At 49.2% G+C, this 24,474-nt stretch overlaps 1 protein-coding gene across 3 annotated transcripts in view; it reads left to right on the top strand.

Annotated features, from left to right (window-relative positions):
- The window catches only part of LOC144125762 (acetylcholinesterase-like), a 122,715-nt gene that overhangs the window by 37,328 nt on the left and 60,913 nt on the right, over positions 1-24,474 (top strand). Inside the window, exons 1-2 of one of the 3 annotated variants that reach the window (XM_077659434.1) lie at positions 2,270-2,642; positions 23,246-24,035. In XM_077659434.1, coding sequence (XP_077515560.1) covers positions 2,608-2,642; positions 23,246-24,035 — 825 coding nt within the window. In that variant the 5' untranslated portion in view covers positions 2,270-2,607. Of the gene's footprint in view, positions 1-2,269; positions 2,643-22,918; positions 23,013-23,245; positions 24,036-24,474 lie in introns of those variants that run through there. The other 2 variants (XM_077659436.1, XM_077659435.1) reach the window with 2 other exon arrangements.

The raw sequence follows: 24,474 nt of genomic DNA, 5'->3' as shown, positions 1-24,474 counted from the left end.
GCCGGGGGCCGCTTGTACCCATTTTTACCGGTGGGTGTCCGGTGGTGGGTTTCGAACCAACCACCTTCCGCAGCCGTGACGGGCACCCAACCAACTAGGCCACGACTTCGGTTTGAAGACTTATAATAAACTGCACATCTCCAATCAAAAACTTTAATTTGAATCCCAACGTTTCGAAGCCGGCTCGGCTCCTTCATCAGTCGTCGACTCAGCTCCTTCATCACCCCTGATGAAGGAGCCGAGCCGGCTTCGAAACGTTGAGATTCAAATAAAGTTCTTGGTTGGAGATGTACAGTTTATTATAAAATTGCATTGCTTACTGTTGCACTGGTGCCGACGGTAACTCGTCGTGCCTGCCATCTCTCCTCGAGTTTATTTCGCAGAGAGAAGCGCAATTTCGTATTTTTACCCGGGTCACATTCCACATTGTCTGCCGGACCGCTTCGCGCCGTTACGGGTTCGCTGTACACAAGCGTTGCGAAACTTCCTGCGCCCGACCCTTTTGCGATGTGGCACGCGCAGTCAAGCTGTCGGTGCAACCTCCGCTGAGCGCTGTTGTCTCGGAAAGTACTACTGGCGGGTGGCAGAGTTGAAATAACACATTTGGGGACGAGGAGGGAGGGGGGCGAACGAGAACAGAAATTTTGGAAGGGCGTTCCCAGTTTATTCATGTGCGATGTGGCAAACGTGATTCTGAGGGCGTGTCTTCTTCTCTAGGATCCGAAAATGGCGGATCGCAAATGGACGGTGAAAAAGAAATTAAAGAAAAAAAAAGGTTTTCTGTCTTTCATCGATGTGAAGGCGCCGCACCGATCAGCAGTAGCAGTAATTCTCTTCCGCGTGTTTTTTTTTTTTGTTCGCTTTTTTGTGCTTAGGTGAGCGAGCGCACTTTCTTATTTGCACGCTTTTGTTAGTGTATCTCCGGGTTTTCATTCGGTATGGTTTCCGTTACGTACAAAGCCACCTTCAAATGCAGTGCCATAACTATAATCATGACGACAACAATGTAAAAATGACGAGCAAACCTAACCAGGCTATCAATCTGGAAACGGTTACTCTGACGGATGGGCCGTGATAGCAATTTTCCCGCCAGGCACTGCTACGGCGCACACTGCGTTTGCAAGCGCGCTTCGAACACAGCTCTGCTTCATGTATACTCGCATACGACCCCCCCCCCCCCCGCGCGCACGCACGCACACACACACACACACACACACACACACACACACACACACACACACACACACACACACACACACACACACACACACACACACACACACACACACACACACACACACACACACACACACACACACACACACACACACACACACACACACACACACACACACACACACACACACACTCCAGGGTGGGGAATAGGGCGCCCGAAAAGAGCAATACGAAATTCAAGCAGAAACCATCAGAGATGATTATTAAACGCGTTAAGGATCGATCCTTAACACGTTAATAAAGTTTGGTATGGAAACTTTATACGCTTATTGGAAAAAACCATGTCTACGGCAGAGGTCAACGAGAAAAAAAAAGACAAAGCGGACACATGTACTACACGTGCACATGCACTAACAGAGTACAATTAAAAGCAGCCTGTATTCAAAACACAATCCGCACAGAACTGCAGTATGCAAGCACTGAATAATACGTTCTATGCTACAGGAAAGGGAAGCTTGAGCAGTGTAATTTGCTTCAATGCAACTGCTGAGAGGTCGGCCAGCTTCGCCACCATAGCTGTGGCGAGGCTGGTGTAAGGCTGAAGCAGACATTACGAGGAAGACTGCAGAAATGTTCACGGGTGCTCGTCTTAAGGTGATTCCGCCCTTACACATTCATAATTTAAAACACTTCAAAAACAGTGTTCATACTTGAGGCAGCTACCACTACTATCCACACCGATAGGACGGGTTATGAGCTCTTGCTTAAAAATGCGCATCGGCAGATGCCGTCGCTCGAAGCGGCGTCGTAAGGCAGAGGCTCTTCGCGGCATAAACTCCATGGGGAAAAGGGAGAGAAAGAAAGAGGGGAAACAGAAAGCGTAGAAAGACAAATACTAAACCGAGCGTACACATCTCACGCTTCACGCGACGAGTTGACAAAACAATGTCCGACGCGAGCGTCGTCCCGCAACATCGGCCGGTTGCGCCTGGGCCTGATGCCAGCCGCTTCCATCGTCAGCGCGCCGCGCGCTAACGCCCACAGCGCCGCGGTTTCGCAAGGCTGCCGCAAGCCGCTTACGGGTGGAAGCAGCGACAGTAGCAAAGAGACTAGCATCAAGAGCAGCAGCAGCAGCAGCAGCAGGCGAAAACAGCTACTTATGTGAACGACGAACCCCGTGTTTACTTGTTCTTTGGCCCGGCGCCCACCGCAGAGCCGACTCACGCTCGGTGTAAGAAGGAAAAATAAGCGGCGCGATCATTAGCGAGGCCACAGCTGACGAACGGTCGCTCACGTGTAGCCGTCGATGCGCTTGTCTCCCCGTGCCGTGCCCGACTCGAGACGGCGTTGCGAGAGTGGCGAAAGCGGATTGCGTCGATGGCTGAGTGCGGGACGCCGCAGCAGGGGACGAGGAGGCTGCGATGACCTGGGATGCTGCGTCGCCTTGTCGGCACGGCTGATATTCAGTAAGCGTCCCCGAGATCCGCTTTCTCTTTCTCTCTCTCTCTCTCTCTCTCTCTCTCTCTTTCCCTCGGTGTTTTTGAGCGGCGTTCCTTTACGGCAGCCACCTCTTCGTGTGCGGGCTGCCTAAGGAGCCTAAAATAGTCGCCGCTGTTACACACGGCAGTATTCGCCTTCGCTATTTCTCTTACTCAGCGACGGGCAGCCTTTCGGTTGACGGCACTTTGCGGAAATTTGTGAAGGTGACTATGCAACGCAGGATAGAGGAGCCTACGAAAGATGTGGAGCATTCACAGTACATTAAATAAGCACGTATATACGCGCCACCATCTACGTATGAACGCAAACGTTTTAATGTCCTCAGATTTACTGTGACCACCTGGTCCTAAGACCGCTGCATAAGTTGTTTTTGTCTCCGCCATTTGCAACTGATTTAGTTAATATAACTTTGCTACTGCTGCTGAATGTTTACGGAAGTGTGCATTGCAGAATTAGGAAGCTGAAAAATGCTGGCCACGTCTCCAAGACGAAATTGTGGTTGTGGTTTATTACAGTAGACACGCTGCAGTATCTATAAGCGCGCGCAAATTACCATGTTTTGCGTTTTTGGCGGGAAATACCTACAGACCCCGCTGTTCTCTTGTCAGCGCTCACTCAGCTGCCAGCTACACCTCCCACGCCCACAGCTAAAAGAAACTACCTTGACCCCTCCCGAAAAAAAATTAGTGGCTACATGCCTGCCTCCTCTCGCTATGTCCGATAGAGCTGCAAAATCAAGATATACGAATGATAATTATTTAAAAATGAAATGTTGACTCATAAGCATGTTTGTGAGTAGACATCACATTGGCAACACCGACGACGACCAATTTTGTTACATTCTATGCATATACTTATATTGAAAAAGCGTAACGGGTGTATCACATTACACACAAATATTACAATCCCTCTCATTGGAAACAACAGATTACCCGCGATTAAAATATTCGTCAAGGCTTGATGATGAGGGCGAATTTTTATGGCGCAAAGACAGCTTTGGCCAAAGAGCGCCTCGGCACAAGATGTTTTTCTTTGCACAACGTGGGGTCAGACACCCATTTTCCAAGCATTTCTGCCCTGATTATGAGGCTGAGGTGAGGTTGAGTGTGGTCGCTAGATGCCTCCGGCAAAGTGAGGTGAGATTGGCTTAGGAGACCTCAAATGACGAGGTTGGGGCTGAGTGATATCACAGAATTTTCTTTGACGTTGAGGTGAGGTTAGGTCGAGGGATTTGAGGGCAAATGCCCACCTCCGGTGAGGACCAATGAACACACGTTATTCACCGATAAAAATGCCTAAAAGCTGTCGATACCAAAGAAATGCAGGATGAACGAGGAACAGAGTATATCAAAAACAAAACACGGTACAAAACATAGGTTCAAAACGACACATCGAAGCGAATTCGAGCAATGAACCTCATCGATGTCTCAGACAGAGGAAAGGGGGCACGGGAGCGTGTCGCACTTTTTGGCGCAAGCCTAATTTAATTTGGCCCTGTTCAGATGAAACCATAGCGATAACGAGTTGGAGCCACGAAGCAGACGTTTGCCAGTCATGAGCAGAGAACTACCCTGGTCCTCTAATACGATGTTGAGGGCAAATTGTTTGCTCGCTGAAAATACTATGATCAAAAACCTTCTGTTCCTGACCACATTTAAATTCTTATCCTGGTCGCAGAGGCCGCCTACAGATATACAACTTCTGATGATCGTTGCGATCCTACCATCACAGGACATCGCCGTCATCAAAGCAGTTGTTGTTGTTGTTGTTGCGTGATAACGACCATCGTGACTGTGTTTCACGCTGCGAATATTTGTCCTTTGTCCCAGATTGCCTTATGGTGAGCTCATTCAGTAGAGCGGTAGTGCGGGAACCAGGAGGTCGAAGGTTCGGCTCGCATCTAGAATGGCGGAGCAAGGTTTTAATTGCTTGCATCCCATGATCGTTAACGGATTGTTTTAGGCGTGACTGTGCAGAAGGTTCACTGAAGCGTAGCCAACGTGGCCTAAAAGCATCCCACGCCTTAAATAAAAAAAGAAAATCTAGAAACCCTAGCGGTGATCACAAAGAAAGGAGTTTGCATGGAGCGCGCAGACTTCTCTAGGCAACGCTGTCGCAAAAGCAAATGGCACCCAAGCAAGAAGGCATGTGCAGTGAAGAGCACTCGATCTGAGATCATGTCATGTTCGTTGCAGAGACTGGTTTGAAGCGCGATCGAACGGGCTGCTTTCCTTTTATCTGCGATATCTGCGCCAATTTTGTTTTGTATTCATTCTGCAACGTAAGTGAAAGAGGCGCTAAAGATATATTTCTTTGGCTCAAAAATCGCGTACAAAATTGCATCTGAAAGTAGTGAAAACAGAGGCAAATTATATTTCGAAATAAACCGGGCTCAAGACTGACTGTGTCCAATCGTTAATGACAATAGGTTAGTAAATACAAGGGGGGGGGGGGGGGGTACTGCGCACAAGGGAACACCAGCGTTCCATGAAATCAGGGACAGGGTCGAATTTACCCCTGCATTGTGGCGCATGCCCGGATGCTACGCGCAATAACCCTTGCCTGCCTTTGCTGACAGATACAAAAGTTTTGAGGAGGAGCCGTGACCAGGTGGCGCGTGAGTTGGCGGAGGCGTTTTGTATCAAACAGAAGGATAAAGATTGCGTAAGTGACCCTTCTATCAAACCGTATCAGAATGAAGACAAGTTTTTGCTTTCCACATGTGTGTGATGTGACTATTAAAGGAGTGTCGTGTTGTCAATAAAGTTAGTCGCGAGTCTGCGCCTGTTGTGTTCTCTTCTTGTCCTTGTCTTTTTGTGCGCAGTACCCCCCCCCCCCCCCCCCCCCCCTTGTATTTACCATGATTGACCGACTAGCCCAACAACGTACGCTCTTAAACAATAGGTTAGTTTCTTCATGGTTGTTTCCGGCTTGCTCAAAACGGTGATTTGTTTTATTTCAGTTTTTAACAAAATACCCTTGCTATACCTACTCATTTCGCTCTCACTCTCTCTCTTTAAAGCCTACTTTCCCAAAGTTACGCCACGTAAAAAAGAAGGAAATAGTTTTCGCAAAGATAGGAAGTAACAGAAACTCCGGGGCGTGTTTGAAAAACAATGAGCTATAGAAAAAGTGCTGTCTTGGAGAAAATCACTGTACTGTCAAAGTAGCTAGTGAGACATTTTTCAAATTACTGATTACAATTACCAGGTAATTTATTCATTTAATTACTGCAAGTGGTTTTATATAAATCATGGTTAATTTAGCGAGCTACTTTTTCATGGAAAAGAAGTTGTATAAATAAATAACTAAATGAGGTAATCATACACGAAGCACGACTTGCATTTGGTTTTGATGACCCTATCTATTATCAAGATCATTGAGAAATATGTATGTACGGAATACAGGAAGTGGAAGAGGAAAATAAAACTTTCATCATCATCATCCGCTGAAATGTGTACACAGCTCGACAGCAGTATCACCCAATGACTTCAAAATTTTTGTTTTTTTTTTCGTCAGCCGTGGCAACGTTATTCCGGTAAATTTCCGAGGCTCGTCACTCCATCTGAATCTTGGCCGTCCTCGAGTACGCCTTTCTTTTCCTGGTACTCACTCTGTCAACGCCAAGTGTTTGCATGGGCTTCAAAAAGTTTTGTTGAATTCACACGTGAAGTTCACTTTCTCATCCGGGGTCTGGTGCGAGCGGAAAGAAATCGAAGTGATGGACGAGTGTCGCCGTGTTGCGTAGAGAAAAAACATCGCGCGGTTAGCTGCAGGTAAATTCCGCGGCGGTTTGCCATACTCGTCCGTGCTCAAACCGGAGAAAAAAAAAAGAAAAGAAGAAGACGGGTTGAAACTTTGGACGCGCGCAATAATAGATCGATGCGATGGCGAGTCGTAGCCAACACGAACGCGAGGCTGTTAATACGGAAGAACGGAAGCACACGGGCTAAATTGAGATCATGCAGCTGTTCTGTGACGTAAAGGGAGCGTGGTGGAGGCTTTTAGTGCACATTTGCCGCTGTGAACATGGTCCGCGCGTTAGAAAATGCAGCCGCGCACATTCCCAAGTTATTAATACGAAAGCATTTCTAGGCTATGTCGACGGGGTCGTGTCACCAAAGCCTGTCACCAAAACGTGTCCGCTGCGATTGTGACGTTCTCAGAAGAGATAGCATCAAACGAATAGTTGTGATCGAAAGAGGACGATGTGAGAGTGATGCGCAAAGCATTTGATGTCAATAGGATGATTAGTTAATTAGAGCCTATGATGTAAAAAAAACGTTGAAATAGTGCGATCGTCGATATAGTGAGAGGACGGGAATACAGCCATGGACGGCAAAATTGTGAAAACAAAGTTTGAAATCGATTTAAATGTGTTTAATCAGTGGTAATAAATCGAACAAAAAGTTTGATTGACAAATTAATTAGTGGATTAATTACAGGCAAACGTCTATGGACTCCAAGAGGGTCAAAGAGAGGCGACGAATGTCGAGGAGGCGTCAATGCTTTCGCATTCCTCCAATGCGGGTAGCCGCGGTTATCTCTAACGTTTTTTGCATCTACTCTTTCCTCCCAAAGCGCTGATGCTCGTGTCTGAAATCAGGAACTTCTCGTGCGCTCACTCACAGTGCGCGACAGCGCAACCTAACATGTAAGGTTATTAAGAAATGGCCACTATACTTCTGCGCTATAATAACGCTTGTTTTTCTTCCTCGAAACCGTAGCTGTTAGGCTTCTTTGTACGAGGCACACGGCGCTTACGAAACAAAGGAGTAGTGGGACAGTAGGAGTGCTCTCTTCTCATTGGTTGAATAGCGGCGAGTGGGGCATGTCTGGTTCAGATGCGGCTGCCACCAATTGGCGACTTTCACGCTCGCTCCGTTGCTTGAGTGATGCGCTGGCGTGTTCACACGCTGTTGCAGAGTTCTGTTCTAAAATATATCTTGAGAGATCTGTTACGTGGATGTTTGCATGCTGACCAGATAGAAGAGCTGCTAAGCGCCATTGCATGAGGCTTATGATGCCACCAATACAGATAGGCCGCTGCAATAAATAGGTCGATATTTCTACGCTGTATAGTGGAATGCTTGCAGGGCCATGACAGCGCAGTTATTACAAGGCACTCGGCCTATATATTTATAAAGAGACGATTTGCCTGGCCAAGGAGGCCAGGCAAATCGCTGTTTGAAACATAGCGGAGCACGCGAGGATAACGGGCATATTTGAAGCACGAAGAGGTTTGTGTTTCTCATTACTTGCGGAACCTGTTACGCAATTCGCGTACGGTGATAATGTCATTTGTTATCCACAGAGCGATGGGGGAGTGTGTTATAATGACATTGTGTGAATTTCACTTCGTTCTCATTCATTTTGCACTTCAATTTCCCCGTGCCCACGCTGTCGCTGGAGTTAGTCGGACAGACCGACGGATGGCGAGAATCTTTAGAATAGTACGCATTTATTTATACCACAGCGGCCTTCCATCCACTGCTTACGCACAAGACACGGTTAACTGCTCGCAGAAAAGAGTGAGCGGGAAGGGGCGACCTCATTGTTTTCAATTGCTTCTTGCACGCGCGATTATAAATTTATATTCATATTTAAAGAAGCACATGGATAATAAAATTTCATCATCACCATCGTCATCATCATCAGCCTGACTACTTATCCATTGCAGGGCAAAGACCTCTCCCATATACCTCCAATTAACCCTGTTTTTTGCCAGCTGCATCCACCTTATCCCCAAAAACTTTTTAATCTCATAATAATAATAATAATTGGTTTTGGGGGAAAGGAAATGGCGCAGTATCTGTCTCATATATCGTTGGACACCTGAGCCGTGCCGTAAGGGAAGGGACAAGGGAGGGAGTGAAAGAAGAAGGGAAGAAGGAGGTGCCGTAGTGGAGGGCTCCGGAATAATTTCGACCACCTGGGGATCTTTAACGTGCACTGCCATCGCACAGCACACGGGCGCCTTAGCGTTTTTCCTCCATAAAAACGCAGCCGCCGCGGTCCTCATCCGCCCACCTAACTTTCTGCCGCCCCCTGCTACGCTTGCCTTCTCTTGGAATCCACTCCGTTACCCTCAATGACCAGCGGTTATCGCGCCTTCGCATTGCATGCGCTACCCAAGCCCATTTCTTCCTCTTGGTTTTGACTAGGATGTCATTAACCCGCGTTTGTTCTCTCACCCACTCTGCCCGCTTCCGGTCTCTTGACGTTACACCTATCATTTTCCTTTCCATGCCTCGCTGCGTTGTCCTTAACTTAGGCTGAACCCTTTTCGTTAGCCTCCACGTTTCTTCCCCGTAGGTGAGTACCGGTAAGATTATGCTGTCGTATTTATGAGCTCGTAAAGGGACAAAACGAGGCAGCTTTGTAACTTAAAACTCTACCAAGTCACGGTACCTGGCAAACTTTTCTAGCTTGCGTTCTGCGAACCGGCGTGAAATACCTGACAGTCGCTTGCCTCACCTTCTCGTTTTCCCATGCACCGGTTGTACAAGGATCGTCATCGCAAATGCCGTGGATTAGCAGGCAGGCGCGCGTCGACCGCCTACCGCTTCGCTTCAACGCCGGCCGCTTTCAAACGCCAGATGGCGATGTCGTCATTGTCTCGTTTATTTCTTTCACACCCATGGCAGAAGAGACTCTTTTGTTCGCACGAGGTTGCCTCATCTACAAGCAAGCGTAAGTCTATCGTGAAACATTTAAAAAAAGCGCGATTTTACCGAGGTTGCCCACAGGTAGAGTCCTCCGTAAAGCCGCCATATTGGACCAACCGATGCGCCCCCTCTAGGTCTCGAAAGCCGCCAATTCTCCCGCGTAAACGACAAAAAGTCGGAAAGTTTATTGTTTTTTTTTTTTTGGTGGAAACGAAATCGTATTATTTTGAATCTCTTTACCTTGAATAGCGCGCGGGACGAACGCTAAGTGAAATAATAGACGTGTTTAGCATACCGGAGACGTGCTAGCGGAGACGTATACCGGTTTACCGAACCCCTTCATGCGCATGTGCAGTGGCATTTTTGGGGTCAGGGGGAGCCACTGTGCGTGCGCAGGAGGGGTCCGGTAAACCGGTATACGTCTCCGCTAGCACGTCTCCGGTACGCTAAAAGCATCTAATTTACGCATTGTTTACGCTATCGCTCCGTAAATCGGTAAATTGAGTGAAATCTTACACAGAGGACTAGCGCGCAACGCCCCCTGAGTGCCGGGGCGTACGTTGTTCACATCACCTCTACCCCTCCACCGCAGTCTTCGCATTCTTAGTCAGGCGCCAAGCCAGCACTTGTGCGCTCCGCTTAATCCTCACCCTCTCGCTGTACCACAGCCGCCTTTGGGCTTTCTGCAATGGCACAAGAGCACAATATCTGGCTACGAACGAACCCTCCACCCCCTTGTAATACAACGAATATAACCGGATGAGGCACGCCACAGGAAAAGGTGCAATATTAAACCTTGCACAAAGACCTCGTTTGTTTCCAAACATGCGACATTTTCTCGAACATTTGATGGAATCTCGGCGAGAAGTTATTCCTGTACCGTCGATAAATTGAGCGGATCATCTTGCCAAGCGACACGTATTACGGGGTCCCGCTGACACCCGCGGAATACCTCCCATAAAAAGCGTTTGCTCAAAATCGTGGAGGACAATCGCTGACCATCGGTCCATCCTTCTGCAATGCTTATTGTACGCGCAAGCAAGAGCTGATAGCCTGGTCTCTTCATTACAATGGGACAATTGAACTTTTTACCTAGAGCACATTATTGCAGGGTCCTTTTCGACGACTGGGGGCGATGATGGCGATACTGATGATAATAATAGTAGTCAGCCTCGACGTTACGAGCACTGCGGTACAAAGTCCCCTCCCACACTGACCTCCGGTTGACCTGTCCTGTGCCAGCCGCGCACTCCTTAATCCAGCGAATTTCCTAGTCCCACCAGCAGCCGCTTACCACTAGCTATAATTGTCACCCGTAATCTTGGTGATCACGTCCCCAGTGACTTTTGGGTTCATACTGGAGGTTGCAGCCCAATCCTTTTTTAATCCTCACCGTAGTCGCTCATATACTTGTCTGTAGCAGGCCAGGAACAGTGAGGAAACGAAGACGGAGAGTAGCGATACGAGATGGGTCACGCCGGAGAGAACGTGACCCTGCGAAGCTGTCCGCTCGCTTCGTGTACAGGAGAGGCTTCCTTTCTACCCCTCCCTCTTCTTCTGTCCACCTTCGCAATGCGTGTACACAGGGGTGCGCTCAGACGGCGATGAAGCCAGAAATAGCGGCGCCATATCGAACCGGCTGTTTGCAAACGGCAAGTGGCGAGTGGGAGGCGTGCTGCCCCTCCTTGCCCCCTGTGTCGTGAGTATCCTTTCCTCTTCCACCGACCTCTTTCTCGGCACAAAGAGACGTATCATAGTACGAGGGGCCTTTGGTGGGTGGGCGAAAAGTTCAAAGGCGCGCGCGACTAATTACATACGCTGCCTCGACGTGGGGCGCGGCGCGCCTGTCCTTCGGAGGTCGCAATGCTGTTTGTGGTCGTTGCAGACGTGTCTCTCCTCGCTTTAATTTCATTTTAGGCGCTGTGGGACGAGCTACGTGGTCGTTCTTCGTGATTCTTTTTTTTTCTTTTTTTGCTTTCTCCCTCGTTTTGCTTTGCCCAGCGCTGAACCGCACCGAAAGCCGTGGTCGCTCTTGAAATTCCTTGAACCGCCGCTTCGTTAATTAGGAAAAATGCCTTCGGGCGACGCATCCTAATTGCGGTCTTCGTTTCTTTGTTTTTCTATCTATCTCCCTTTCTCTTTATCTCTCTCTAGCTGTGACATCGCAGGAGTTCCCTCCAGTTTCTAACGCCGTCAGGGCTGCGGCATTGGCAGCGCATTTTCCCGCCTTTTGCTCCATGTACGCGATGTGGATACTAGGTGCAAGCTTTTACACGGGATTGGAGATGCTGCAGGAAACTTCGCACGTGCATTCAAGCGTCACGTCCAGTGCCACATATTGCTAAGTTATCTGCTTATTTTATTTTATTTATACATACTGCAGCCAATATTGGATACGGCAGGAGTGGAGAAAAAATTATTAGAGTACGAGAGATGCGTAAAAAGCTGACAGGAACAAACTAAATGCTGAAGTAAAAAAAAAAACTCACACAACGACCTGGCACCATGCGGACTACTTCAAAGACTGCCTGAAAATCGCCCGTCTTCGAGAGGCCCTACCAGGAGGGGAAGAAAGAAGCCTGCATCACAGACGACGGACTTTCTGTGAAAAAAGGTGTTGGCTTCATTTCTAAGACAAGGCAATCGTCGACCTCCGAAGCAGACAATCCATGCCCTTGGCGACACGCAAGTGCCTGTCCGAGCAAGCCAAGTTCTTGAATTAAAACCAAAGTTTTGCATAAAACCCTGCCTCAACAAGGTTCAGCTACTATCCTTTGTGAGGAGCAGCGCCAGAAAAGCAGGTTCTCTCAGATCATGAATGGCAGTTTACCAATATACCTCAAGAGAAAAGTATACAACAGCTGTATCTTACCGGTACTCACCTACGGGGCGGAAACGTGGAGGCTAACGAAAAGGGTTCAACTTAAGTTGAAGACAACGCAGCGAGACATGGAAAGAGAAATGGTAGGTGTAACGCTGAGACAAGAAGAGGGCAGAGTGGGTGAGGGAACAAACGCGAGTTAATGGCATCCCAGTCGAAATCGAGAGGAAGAAATGGGCTTGGGCAGGGCATCTAATGCGAACGCAAGATAACCGATGGTCCTTAAGGGTAGCGGAGTGGATTCCAAGAGAAGGTAAGCGTAGCATGGGGCGGATAAGAGTTAGGCGGGCAGATGAGATTAAGAAGTTTTCGGGGACAAGGTGGCCGCAGCTGGAACAGCACAGGGTTGATTGGAGAAACATGGGAGAGGGCTCTTGTCCTGCAGCGGGCGTAGTGAGGCTGATAGCGAGAACGCGTTTGGTTTAGCGTTACTGTATATACCATTGTCATTCTGGCGCGAATACATTATATTTACCTCTTAATCCAAGACGCTTTCTATAGCCACATTTGACCTACTGCGTTGACTCATGCAAAGGACACAGGTGATAAAATTGTTGTACTTGCTTCTAATTTTTTTATTCTATTTTTGCTTCACATTACTGCAGGTCATTTTGACTCCTAATATTTCCCCTGCCGCGCCACTACACGGCTGACGAGCAAAGCATGCGGTCTGAAGACGCTTGACCAAGACTGCATGTTTTATCATTTGCAACCAGAATCGCCGCGCATTGCCCTCTTAACAATGCACGGCAGCGCTGCCCCGCAGTAGCGCGGTCCGGTGGCGACGACGAGGCCACGTTCCCACCGTCGGGTGCGTAATTAGCGTCAAGCGACCTCTGTTCCACGGGTCCGTATCGCTCTCCCTCGCCCGCGTCCCTCGGGGCTCATGGAGGCGCTATAGGCTGGGCATAGTGTGTGTGTAGCCCCCGGTCTGCAGGTCGGCACACGTGTGCGCGTCACGTATGCCTTTTATATCCCGCCCTCACCCTGGCGGAACGGGCACAGGTTCGCACTTCGTCAAATGCCCACGCGGGAGGAGAAAGTGGCGCTGTACGCTATCACCGCATCATCGCGCAGAGCTGCTGACGCCGATTAACGGAGAGTGGCGTCGCGTGCTTCGGCGTGTTAATTCACACCGAGGGGGGTGCCAACGCGCAGCGGGGCCTCTGCTGCGATGGTTTAGTGGCCGCGTCGTTCCCCTGCTGGCCAGGAGGTCACAGGTTCGGCAAGCGACCGCGGCAATCGAATTCCAAGTGGACACGTGGCTGTGTTCAGCAAATCAACTGCTCTACACTGGCCGGCAACCTTCTGCGCCCTTTAAAACGCAAGTATAACTTTAGAAGATTAAAATACAGAGCGTTTACTAATGCGAAAACATTACGTGGCTCATGAGGCGGAAAATCCAGCGTTGTTGTAGTTGTCCACGCCAGACAGTCCGGAAGCCCACGTGACCTCATTTATTTTATTTATTTATTACAATACCTTCAGGGCCCCAGTGGGGCGTTACAGAAGGGAGTGGATAAAAAAGTAAAAACAATGCCGCAAAATGAAAACAAAAAGTAAATGGAAAATGTAATGTAATACAGCAAGGAATGAAAAAAACGTAAGCTTGAACAAAATACAAATCAGATTACGTAAGAAAACAGCCTAGTCAAACACATAGTTTTCCGCGGCATTTTTGAATAAACAGGTGTCAGAAATGTCGGCAACCAAGGTGGGCAGGTGGTTCCAATCGCTCGCCGTCTTGGGTATAAACGAGTTAAAATATGCATTGCTTCGGCAGTATGGAATGCGTACCTTGTGGCGATGATCCGTGCGAGGTGATATGAACGATGGTTCAAATAGAAGATCCCGGTTTAGGTGATGATTGTGGTAGTAAATCTCGTGAAAAGTTAGTATTCGCGCGAGTTTTCTACGAAGGGAAAGGCTAGGAAGGTTCAAAGTATTTTTCATTGTAGTTACACTAGCAGTGCGGGAAAAATTAGAGAAAATAAATCGGGCGCTACGATTCACATGAAGTCATCGGCAGTGCGTACATCATCCGGAAAGAAAGAAAAATAAACTTTTTCCCAAAGTGGGCTTCGAACCCAGGCCGGCGCGAACAGATCATCTTCGCTGGACACTCCATTACATTAGTACGCCATCGCCGCAGCCGAACACCCCGCGTGCATGGTTTCGCATTCACAGCGCGCAACCAGTCTTAATTAAATGCCGTGGGTAATTTTTCCTCGGGCGTTACTAAATACAGTTGAGCTCACTTATAACGGCCCTCATGGTATCGCTGATTGCGTTCGTTGTATCCGATGTTCACAGTAAGTGGACTACGCGTATTACGGCCAAACATGCCAAGTCTGTCAAAAGTGGCGTTTATTTCTTGAAAACAGCGTCATGTGCGTTTATTTCATGAAAGCAGACCACAGCGCTTGCCAGGCTCTCCAGGGTGGTCGCTTCCTACTCACCGATACTCTTGCTGCCAACTTGGACGGGGTGTAATTAATCGTGGTTGAACCGCACACGGCAGCCGGTGGCAGGTCGGCCACATTAATCACATTCCTAGCGGTGTAAGACAGCGCTTGCACTTGGAGCAACGACGGCTTCTTCGGAGCACGGCTCTGCATGCGATGTCGTCTACGCGAATGTATAGCCGTCGAAGACAACATTCGGCCAGCTATGCGTCAATGGCGCGTTGCCTCAACCCTACATGGGTCTGATTCCGTGTGTTTTCGACATCGTCATCTACCATTTCTGGGCGCATGCAGCCGCGAAGGTAGCGTAGAGCACGTGCCCACAGAATGTATCAGCTGCACCCTCGTGTCTGCGCGTGGTAGAAGCGCAAAAGTTGGAGCCGCAAGGCAGGCGATGGATGCCACGTGACCAGCAAGGCATTTAAACTTCTCAAATCGCTGCTGTTAGTTGATCCACGACCATGCGCAATTGCTTCGCTCTCGACGCTGCCGCAGTCTCGCGCGCACCGCGTGTCTGCTTCGACTTGCGGTGCTTTGCGCTGTCGATGCACACGCAGGGCAACGATTAACCTCGTCAGACATCGGCGCCCGCTTGGCCGGCGGTTACCCATAGATTTAATGACGCCTATTTAGTTCTTGCCTTGGGTCGATATGTTCTTACCAGAAACCTTCTTCAGTGTCCCCGCTTGCAGGGAGAATGAGGTTTTCAACATCGGTGTCGAGTTTACGGCGTCTGCTCGTTCGGTAGACCCGCCGCGGTGGCTCAGTGGTTACGGCGCTCGACTACTGATCCGGAGTTCCCGGGTTCGAACCCGACCGCGGCGGCTGCGTTTTTATGGAGGAAAAACGCTAAGGCGCCCGTGTGCTGTGCGATGTCAGTGCACGTTAAAGATCCCCAGGTGGTCGAAATTATTCCGGAGCCCTCCACTACGGCACCTCCTTCTTCCTTTCTTCTTTCACTCCCTCCTTCATCCCTTCCCTTACGGCGCGGTTCAGGTGTCCAACGGTATATGAGACAGATACTGCGCCATTTCCTTTCCCAAAAAAAAACAATTATTATTCGGTATAACCGAGTGGTGCGGCCAGTTGTTCGTTGTATCTGAGATGAATTGCCTTTGTTCTAATGCATATGTTGACGGTAGTACTGCACTCGTTCGTAATAAGCGAGCGTTTGTTATATCTGCGGTTGTTACAAGTGGGCTCGACTCTAGCGTTATGGCTGAAGAAGTGCCGTCACCGCTTCCACGTGGCGCGACGTGCGCAGAGTTCCCAAACAGCCATGGGTTGTAAAGACGGCAGAGCGTTCTACGCGAGTGAACCAAACTGAGTGCTCTTAGGAGTCTCTGGGCGCAGCCTCATGTATTTTATCTACACTTTTACATGTTAATTAATTAGGCAAGAAAAATTAGCTAATTTTTTAAACCTTGGCTCAAGGAACAAAATGGCAATAGTAATGTTCTAAAAGAACTCGAAAAACTCGGCTAGCATGTTTGATGCAACGTAATATGTACGAAGCACTTTTCAGCGCCTTTAAAAGATAGCCTGCAAAATACAATGAATTCCATGCGATAGCTTTTTTTCAGAACCTTGCTTACTTTTAGCTAGAATACCCTCTGTATCTCGCCACTGGGCAATGTGACACGCACGCACGCACGCACACACACACACGCACGCACGCACACACACGCACGCACACACATACACGCGCACGCACACACACGCACGCACACACACGCACGACGCGCGCGCGCGCGCGCACACACACACACACACACACACACACACACACACACACACACACACACACACACACACACACACACACACACACACACACACACACACACACACACACACACACACACACACACACACACACACACACACACACGCGCACACACACACGCACGCACGCACGCACGCACGCACACAGTCCGCTTGCCAATATGCCTTGCCATAACGCTAAGTGTCAGGCTTTGGTTTCCGAGTTCAGGTGTAAATACTACGCACAATGTCTGCTGCCAAAAGTATAGTATCAGACCTGTGGTGCCGTGCAGCAGCGCATTTATTACGGCACTCTACGGCTCTGAATTCCCGGAAGGTAACCAGACTTCTCCTCACTTTTTCGGAACTCCGAAGTATCGGGGTACCACATGTAACGACTCGACAGTGAACCGCGTGGGCCGGACACTTTTGACGAAGACTGCATGTCGCCTGCGCGCACATATAGTGCAGCGAGGCGGTGGCGGGGCTCGAACCGTCCGAGTATGACGTGAGCAGAATCGAACGAAGCAATCAACCTGATTGCTCGGCGAACACTGCTGGCGCAGGACTCTTCCGTCCGCAGACGAGGACGACAGCAAAGCGATAAGCGCACGCCCGCGCAGAAAAGAAAAAAGGGCAAAGAGCACCCCAACTAAATAAGTAAAAAAGCGAGAAGTGACTTCCGACATGTCCAGCGGCCGACCCACATATCTGCTTCTGCGACTGCCGCAAAGGTGCATTCTCGGGGCTTCCTGGCTGCATGTGCAGAAAGAGAAATGAGCGTAGAGAAAAGAATTTACCGGCAGCCATGGCTTCCCCGCGCGACGGAGGTGGTCGCGAGGCATTTTCCCGCCAAAGAGGACGACGTAGCTTATTCTGCGTGTCAGGCCGCGGGACCGAAGGCGGAGCGGGGTGGTCTACATGCTGGAACAGGCCGGGAGCGTTTTTGCGTGTTTTTACGAGAACTGCGCCGAGGATGCGGGCGTGCACAGGAAGTACAGGACCGGGCGTGCTGTCCGTGACAAATTGAAAACTTCGACTTGGTGTCACGTCACCCGAGCCTGGCTGACGCGACCACTTCGGCATTGCCTTCTACGCTTACGCTGGTGTTTCTCGTTGTCCTTACTAAGGGCAAGATCGTCGGTTGTGTTTATGCTGGCGCTATTGCTATGTTAAGGTTAGAGTTAACGAGTTAATGCCGAAATGACGAGAGACGCCCTTTATACCTACCATGAGATTACTCAGCATTACCGGCTAGAAAGGCGAACCTTCCCTGATCCGCGTAAAAGCCTAAACAAAGAACAGGAGGTACTGTGGAGACAACTTCAAACAAAAACTCTCCCCAATCTAGCTGTCCTAAGCCATGTGTACCCGGATAGATTTAAGCCAGAGTGCAGCAAATGCGGCGGCAAAGCCACATCTTCTGGGACTGTCCGAGAGATCCACCACCAGTATCGCTCGAAGAGGTTCGCGCTCCCGGGCTCGTGGGAGACCTTGTTGCTCAGCTCCGACCTGGAAACCCAAGTACAAGTGGTGACGAGAGCCGAAGAGGTCGCCACCAGTCTTCACTGACGGCTACCTAACAAGATCAACAAACCCATTTATAACTCAAGCCGATAATAAATGTTTTCCAATCCAAAATTCTCGTTGTCCTCAACCAAGCGCACTTTGGTCGCTTTCATCGTTGCAGTCTGACATCAAGAAGACTGCTTAACAAAATGATTTCACGAAAAGAGGATCGCATTCACCACTGACTTAGAGCGAGTTGAGTGAATTCATCGGGGTGCAGCCTAGAGGATTCGTGCACATTCGAGCTGCGCTCATTACATACATGACTATCTCGGTCCCCAGGCTTAGCATCGATACATTTCTCTGCAGGAGGTGGTCTCGCTCTCTGCGCTGTCCCAAAGTCATTTGTAACGGCATGCACGTTTCAATGCACGCTGAAAAGATTTTTCAGGTGTTCTCCATAGGTATTCTCCGCAGACACGAGCTGTCGAGAATCTCTAGCAGAAACGTTTAGTGAAGCTGTGCTTAGGGCAAGGCTGCAAAAGTTGTTTACCTGCTCACCTGGATGGTAAACTAAGTAAATTTGGTTAACCCCCATACTATATCCATTCCGAAATTGTCACTGCCTCTTCCGCCTCTTTCTGTGTCTATTTTCTGCGTTGCCGCCAGTGTTGCGGCAGTCGAAACATGCCGTTCAGAAATTTCTGAAGACCACGAACGTGATTTACTGCAAGAGCAATTAAGGAACACATTTTATAAGACCGGCGAGCGCGGGCTTAAAAAAATCGCAAGAAAAGTTTTTGCTAACACCAACGCTGTTTTTTTTTTTACATAGCCGTGCTGGATCAGCGGGAGGGAGGGAGGCGAGGGTAACTTTGTGGTTGCCTGCACCAATATCATAGTGTTTCTGGCGCGTGCACTACACGAGGGTGATTGTAACAGTGGTCCCCGAGAAACGATTTCTTGTTTTCAGGTCATTTTTAGGAGTAAAAGCAGTTCCCTCTGTTTGAAAGCTGGCCGAAGAAAGTTCGCGAAGTAAGAGTTAGGTTGGCGGGCGGCTTTGAAGGACCTCGTCGAGTGGCTCGCAGCCCTGCGCAGCGCTGTTAGCAGGCTTTTGTTTTTTTTAGTCTGCCCATAAAGGCGCATCGGGAGCCAGAATTCGAACTGGTCTAGACAAAAGTTAGCCACTTTCTCACTACGATCCCGTAAAAAAAATTCTGGGGGCACTTAAGTCAGCTTACGCGCAGGAATGCCAAAGCATGGAACTTTCTGTAACGCAGTTTTTTCTACGACGCCTGCACGCATTTTTTTGTTGTTTTCAATTTTCATTTTCATTTTATTTTTATGTTTAATTTTTTGTTTTCATTTAGTTTTTATTTAGTTTTTTTGCTTTAATTTCATTTTTATTTTTCATTTTGTTTATTTTTATTTTTGGGTTCATTGCATTTTCCAATTTTTGTTTTAATTTTCATTCATTTTAAAAGCTTTTTCTATTTTGAGTTTTGATGACGTCATTTGATTGACAGGTGAGGCGGACACTTCCTCTAACGGACACTTCCCGTGGACCATGAGCCATTAAAGGCTTCCGCCTAAAAAAAAAAAAAAAATCTCGCCTCACCGAATCCTGCCAGCCTCTTCACAGATTCAGAAGAATCACGCTAGTGTCCATTTCACCGGTTCATCTCAGTTTATTGTTTTTTTTTTAATTCTAAGCCAAACGACCATTTTCTTTGTAGAATTCTTCGCTAGCCTATTAGTTTTCTGAACCTGGAAGCAGCCATTGCTGCGAATTCATAACGCCATCATTTAAACTTTACCCCACTGTGAAACAAGATAGATAGATGAAGAGGAGGAGGGAGAGGCAGGGATGTTAACCAGAAAGGGGTTCCGGTTGGCTACCCTGCACTGGGGAAGAGGGATTAGGGGACTGAAAGGAGGAAGAGAGAAGGGGAAAATGCATAACACACACACAAGCACAACGCTGTCACTATTTGTCACTTTGTCACAATTTGTCACAATTTGTCAAGAATGATTAACCAACTAGCCCAAATCCACACATTATTAAGGGTCATGTCGATGTCGTAGTGAAAATGCAAAGAATGCAAAGCTTCGGTGTGGTGGGCTTTTGTGCGGGGTCGCGAAAGAAAGTAGTGGGCTTTTGTCCGGTGAACTTAATATGTATGGCGCCCGGACAGCCAACACCCTGACGCTGTTCGATCAGTTGTCTGAAACACTGCAAACTAAGGCACAGCTTTGAGCTCCAATTATGCGACAGCCAACAGCCCAGGCCTCGTGAAAGTCGCGTTCTTTCCTGACAGCGGAACCGACATATGGAAGTCACGAGCTTTAGAAGGGGGGGCGGGGAACGGTAAAATGTGACAGTTCGTCAGGATTCAGAGCTAAGCGCTGTCCCCTTGCTGTTGTCATTGTCTTCTGTCTTCGTGTAGGTGTGCGCATCCGCATGCGTCTGCCGGTGGGTTCGGATCCCACCGGTGGCATGGTTCATTTCAACTCATACTCATACTCATACTCATACTCATTTCAACTCATACCATGTTTTGCATTAACAATGATAATAGCAATAAAAAGTATAAAGAGAGTTGTGGTGTGCGAAACATCGAGCTAATTATACATGCGTAACATACACGGCGTTGGAGACAGCATCATTGAAGCAATGAGCGGCAATGAAAGCGTGCTAAGGTTATGTTGATCACTTTCGTTTGTTAAACAGTCGAGGCGACTCTGTTCAAGACCACGGGTATGTCACACGCCGACAAAGAAGCGAATGAACACTCAAACCGTGCCTGAGCTGTGGGTCGCGCGGGCGCAGCTTATCGGCCTCGGAACCTCGACCCGAACGACGGCCACGACAGCTGCATAACTGGATTACAACTAATATAAACAATGGGAGTCTTCATTACAGACACGTGCAAATATCGAATGAGGGCCATACGCGGTCACTGCAGAGCCAAGTAAACGAGATGCACGCACACATTGGCATTTGAATGTATAAAATAAATCAAAGCAGTGAAATGAACACTTGAGGAAAATAGTTACAGGAACTTGCGGAGAAAATGAAAGAGGATTAACACATTCACATTAAAATAGTAATTAAAAGATTTGAACGTAATTTTTCCCTTGAACGTTTTCGCAATTTATTTCATTCAATAATACAAAAAATGTAGTGGTGCAATGTTAGAAAACCATATGATCTGTTCCAAGGGTCAATATTATAGCCTTGTGTATCTAGCTTGAGTGTGTAAATTTTCAAGTGAATGTTGTACGGTGTGTGAGTGTTGTAGCTTTCGTTGTGAGAAAGGAATGTTGTTGTTTTCATTCGTAGGCATCTTATAAAGAATACAACTAAGCAGTTTAGTTTCTGGGATTGCATTATATTTACTTTATATACACGCTGTGTGCTAGTATAAAAGAGACAGAGAGCAAAAATACAGGCTTTGGATTACCCTAAGTTAAAGATCCCCAGGTGGTCGAAATTATTCCGGAGCCCTCCACTACGGCACCTATTTCTTCATTTCTTCTTTCACTCCCTCCTTTATCCCTTTCCTTGCGGCGCGGTTCAGGTGTCCAACGATATATGAGACAGATACTGCGCCATTCCCTTTCCCCAAAAACCAATTAATAATAATAATAATAATAATAATAATAATAATAATAATAATAATAATAATAATAATAATAATAATAATAATAATATTATTATTATTATTATTATTATTATTATTATTATTATTATTATTACCGTAAGAAATATTTTCCCTAACTGATACATTGTTTGCCATATTATGTCTACTATGAGGTTTGTCAATATCACATCAGTCTAGAGAAAAGGGCGCGAGGGGAAATTAATTCCTTTGCAAACAGATTCGAATGAAGTCAGCCTCGGCCTTCTTTTCAACGCTTTAGTGCGGCAAAAAAATTCGCCCCTTGAAGGGTCTCTGAAACACCGGAGCAACGTGCATAATCCCACTCAATCACTGCATTGTGTTCTCACGAACACCTGTGCCAAATAATGCACTTCTACACACAGCAAAGAACCCACAATCACGCGGGACAGTTGGGGAGCCCATCCCGCCGGCTTGTTCATGCTCACGCTCTCCTCCGTTTCACTCTCCTGCGCATGCCGGTTAAGAGGTGGCCGGGTTGGCGAAGGAGCGCCCTTGGAGCCTGCAAAAGGTGACGAGAGGAGAGGGAAAGGCGCGAAGACGCTGAAATTGAAATTCTGGCTACAGATAAATCACCTTCTACAAAGCGAATTAAAAAAAATGCTTCCTGGAGGATACTCGTGGAGCCGCTTCCTTCCTTTAACATACCAGACATACCGCAACTTTACTGAGAGCCCGATTCAAAGTTTCTTTGAGAAAATTTCGTAGAATGTCTAATGCATTAATAGCTGCAGCGTTAGAATGTCACCCATTGAATAAGCACTCAGTAATTCGTGCCAACGACCTGTAGGAACAAAAATGCCCACAAACATCGCCTAAACTTTCTTGTTCAGGTCCTTAATGCTCTTTGGGCGTTCATTCACCCTCGTGGTGAGAAAGGAGCGACTGATCGGCGTATACATGGGTCCTCGTCAAGCAAGGGACACGTGACGGCTGCCTTCTTTTTTAATCGCGCCACGAACACAATACCGAGGCGAAAGAACATTGATTGCACAAGTGGACGGTTCGACTGTCCCAGCTGCGGCTGCTGCTACTGCCTGGCTTCCCTCGCCCCGTGTCGCGATGACGGCGATGGCACGGAAGTGTCCAATTCAAACTCATAAGTGGCCCTGCACCGAAGCGAAGCGAGGGGAGGAGGAGGAGGGCATTCCCACCCGGCGTGCTCCTCGCGTTTCTCGGGCCGGCCGATGACGCCCGCGTCGAGTTGCGCGGCATGCCACGCGCGCTGGCGCGGGCGTCATCGGTTTATCTCTTTTCGCGCGTTGTCTAGGGAGAAATTTTCCGGCAGCGCGGACGTACTGCCGCCGCGGGAGAGAGGGTAGGTCGCGTCGACAGAAATCACGGCACGGGGACGAGCGTCTTCCCGGTGAGTGAAGCGCCTTGTTGCTCGCACGCAGCTTGGAGGCGGTTGGGAAACGAAACATGTTTGGTTCTTCTAGCCCGCTGTAACGCGCCGATTTGCATTGAGGAAGCCTCGTGCAAAGGTCAACGCGTCCTACGACGACACCTTCAAGCTCGACGTCGTGTGCGACGCAGTAGAGTAACATTGCCTCCAGGCATGCGGTGGACCGCGCAGTGACGGCGTGTGTGTGCTCGCAGGCTCGTCGCCATGGTGTGCGCCCCGACGTCGTTGGCGATGCTGCTGCTGCTCGTGGCCGGGGTCCCCGTGCGGCCCGCGGCGGCGCGCAAGGGCCACCAGCACCAGCAGCAGCAGCACCACCGGCCCGACCCGCTGGTGGTGCACACCGCCAAGGGGCCCGTGCGAGGGCTGGCCACCGAGTCGCCGACGGGCAAGCCCGTCGACGTCTTCTACGGCATCCCGTACGCGAAACCGCCCGTGGGCCGCTACCGCTTCCGGCACCCCAAGCCCAACGACCCGTGGAAAGGCGTGCTCGACGCCACGGTCAAGCCCAAGTCGTGCTTCCAGACGGTGGACACCTTCTTCGGCGACTTCCGCGGCAGCCTCATGTGGAACGCCAACACCAACATGAGCGAGGACTGCCTGACGCTGAACGTGTGGGTCCCGCGGCCGCGGCCGAACGCCAGCCACCCGGCCGCGGTGCTGGTGTGGATCTACGGCGGCGGCTTCTACAGCGGCACCTCGACGCTGGACGTGTACGACGGCCGCGCCCTGGTGTCCGAGGAGCGCGTGCTGCTCGTGTCCATGAACTACCGCGTCGCGTCGCTGGGCTTCCTGTGCCTGGACCACCCGGAGGTGCCGGGCAACGCGGGCCTCTTCGACCAGCTCATGGCGCTCCAGTGGGTCCAGGAGAACATCGCCGCGTTCGGCGGGAACCCCAAGAACGTCACCCTGTTCGGGGAGAGCGCCGGCGCCGTCAGCGCCAGCATGCACCTGCTCTCGCCGCTCTCCAGGGACCTCTTCTCTCAGGTACGCACACACTGGCCTGTTCGTGCCCGTGCTGAAGGTTGGCGCCAAATTGTGCCTCTGCCGCACTCGTGATCAAAGGCCTCACTTGACGTTGGCCGGACTTAGGCAGATGGCGCTAGACGGAGTTAAGCTGGCGGTAAAAGGGAGTGGAATTGGTCCCGCTGTGCACGTATATACAGTTAGGCTGCTGCTAATGATGATTGTGAATAGTAAGTTGTTAATGAAACATTTCGCGACAAGAGCCTGCGGACGTAGAACTCTGCCATTTGAACGCGATAGCGTTAAGGAGTTCGTGCCGCAGAAAATGCGGCGTCGGCGGTGTCGTTGACCGTGAGCGAAATATTCCCGGAGAAGCAACCTAGGAGGCAGGTGGGCCACCTATAAAGGTCACGTGACCTTGTGGCGTCATCACAACGTGCCCACCGTGGCAGATGGCTGT

The sequence above is a fragment of the Amblyomma americanum genome, chromosome 3 (genome assembly GCF_052857255.1).
Source record: "Amblyomma americanum isolate KBUSLIRL-KWMA chromosome 3, ASM5285725v1, whole genome shotgun sequence".
NCBI lineage: Eukaryota > Metazoa > Arthropoda > Arachnida > Ixodida > Ixodidae > Amblyomma > Amblyomma americanum.
This window is presented reverse-complemented; position numbering and strand designations above follow the sequence as displayed.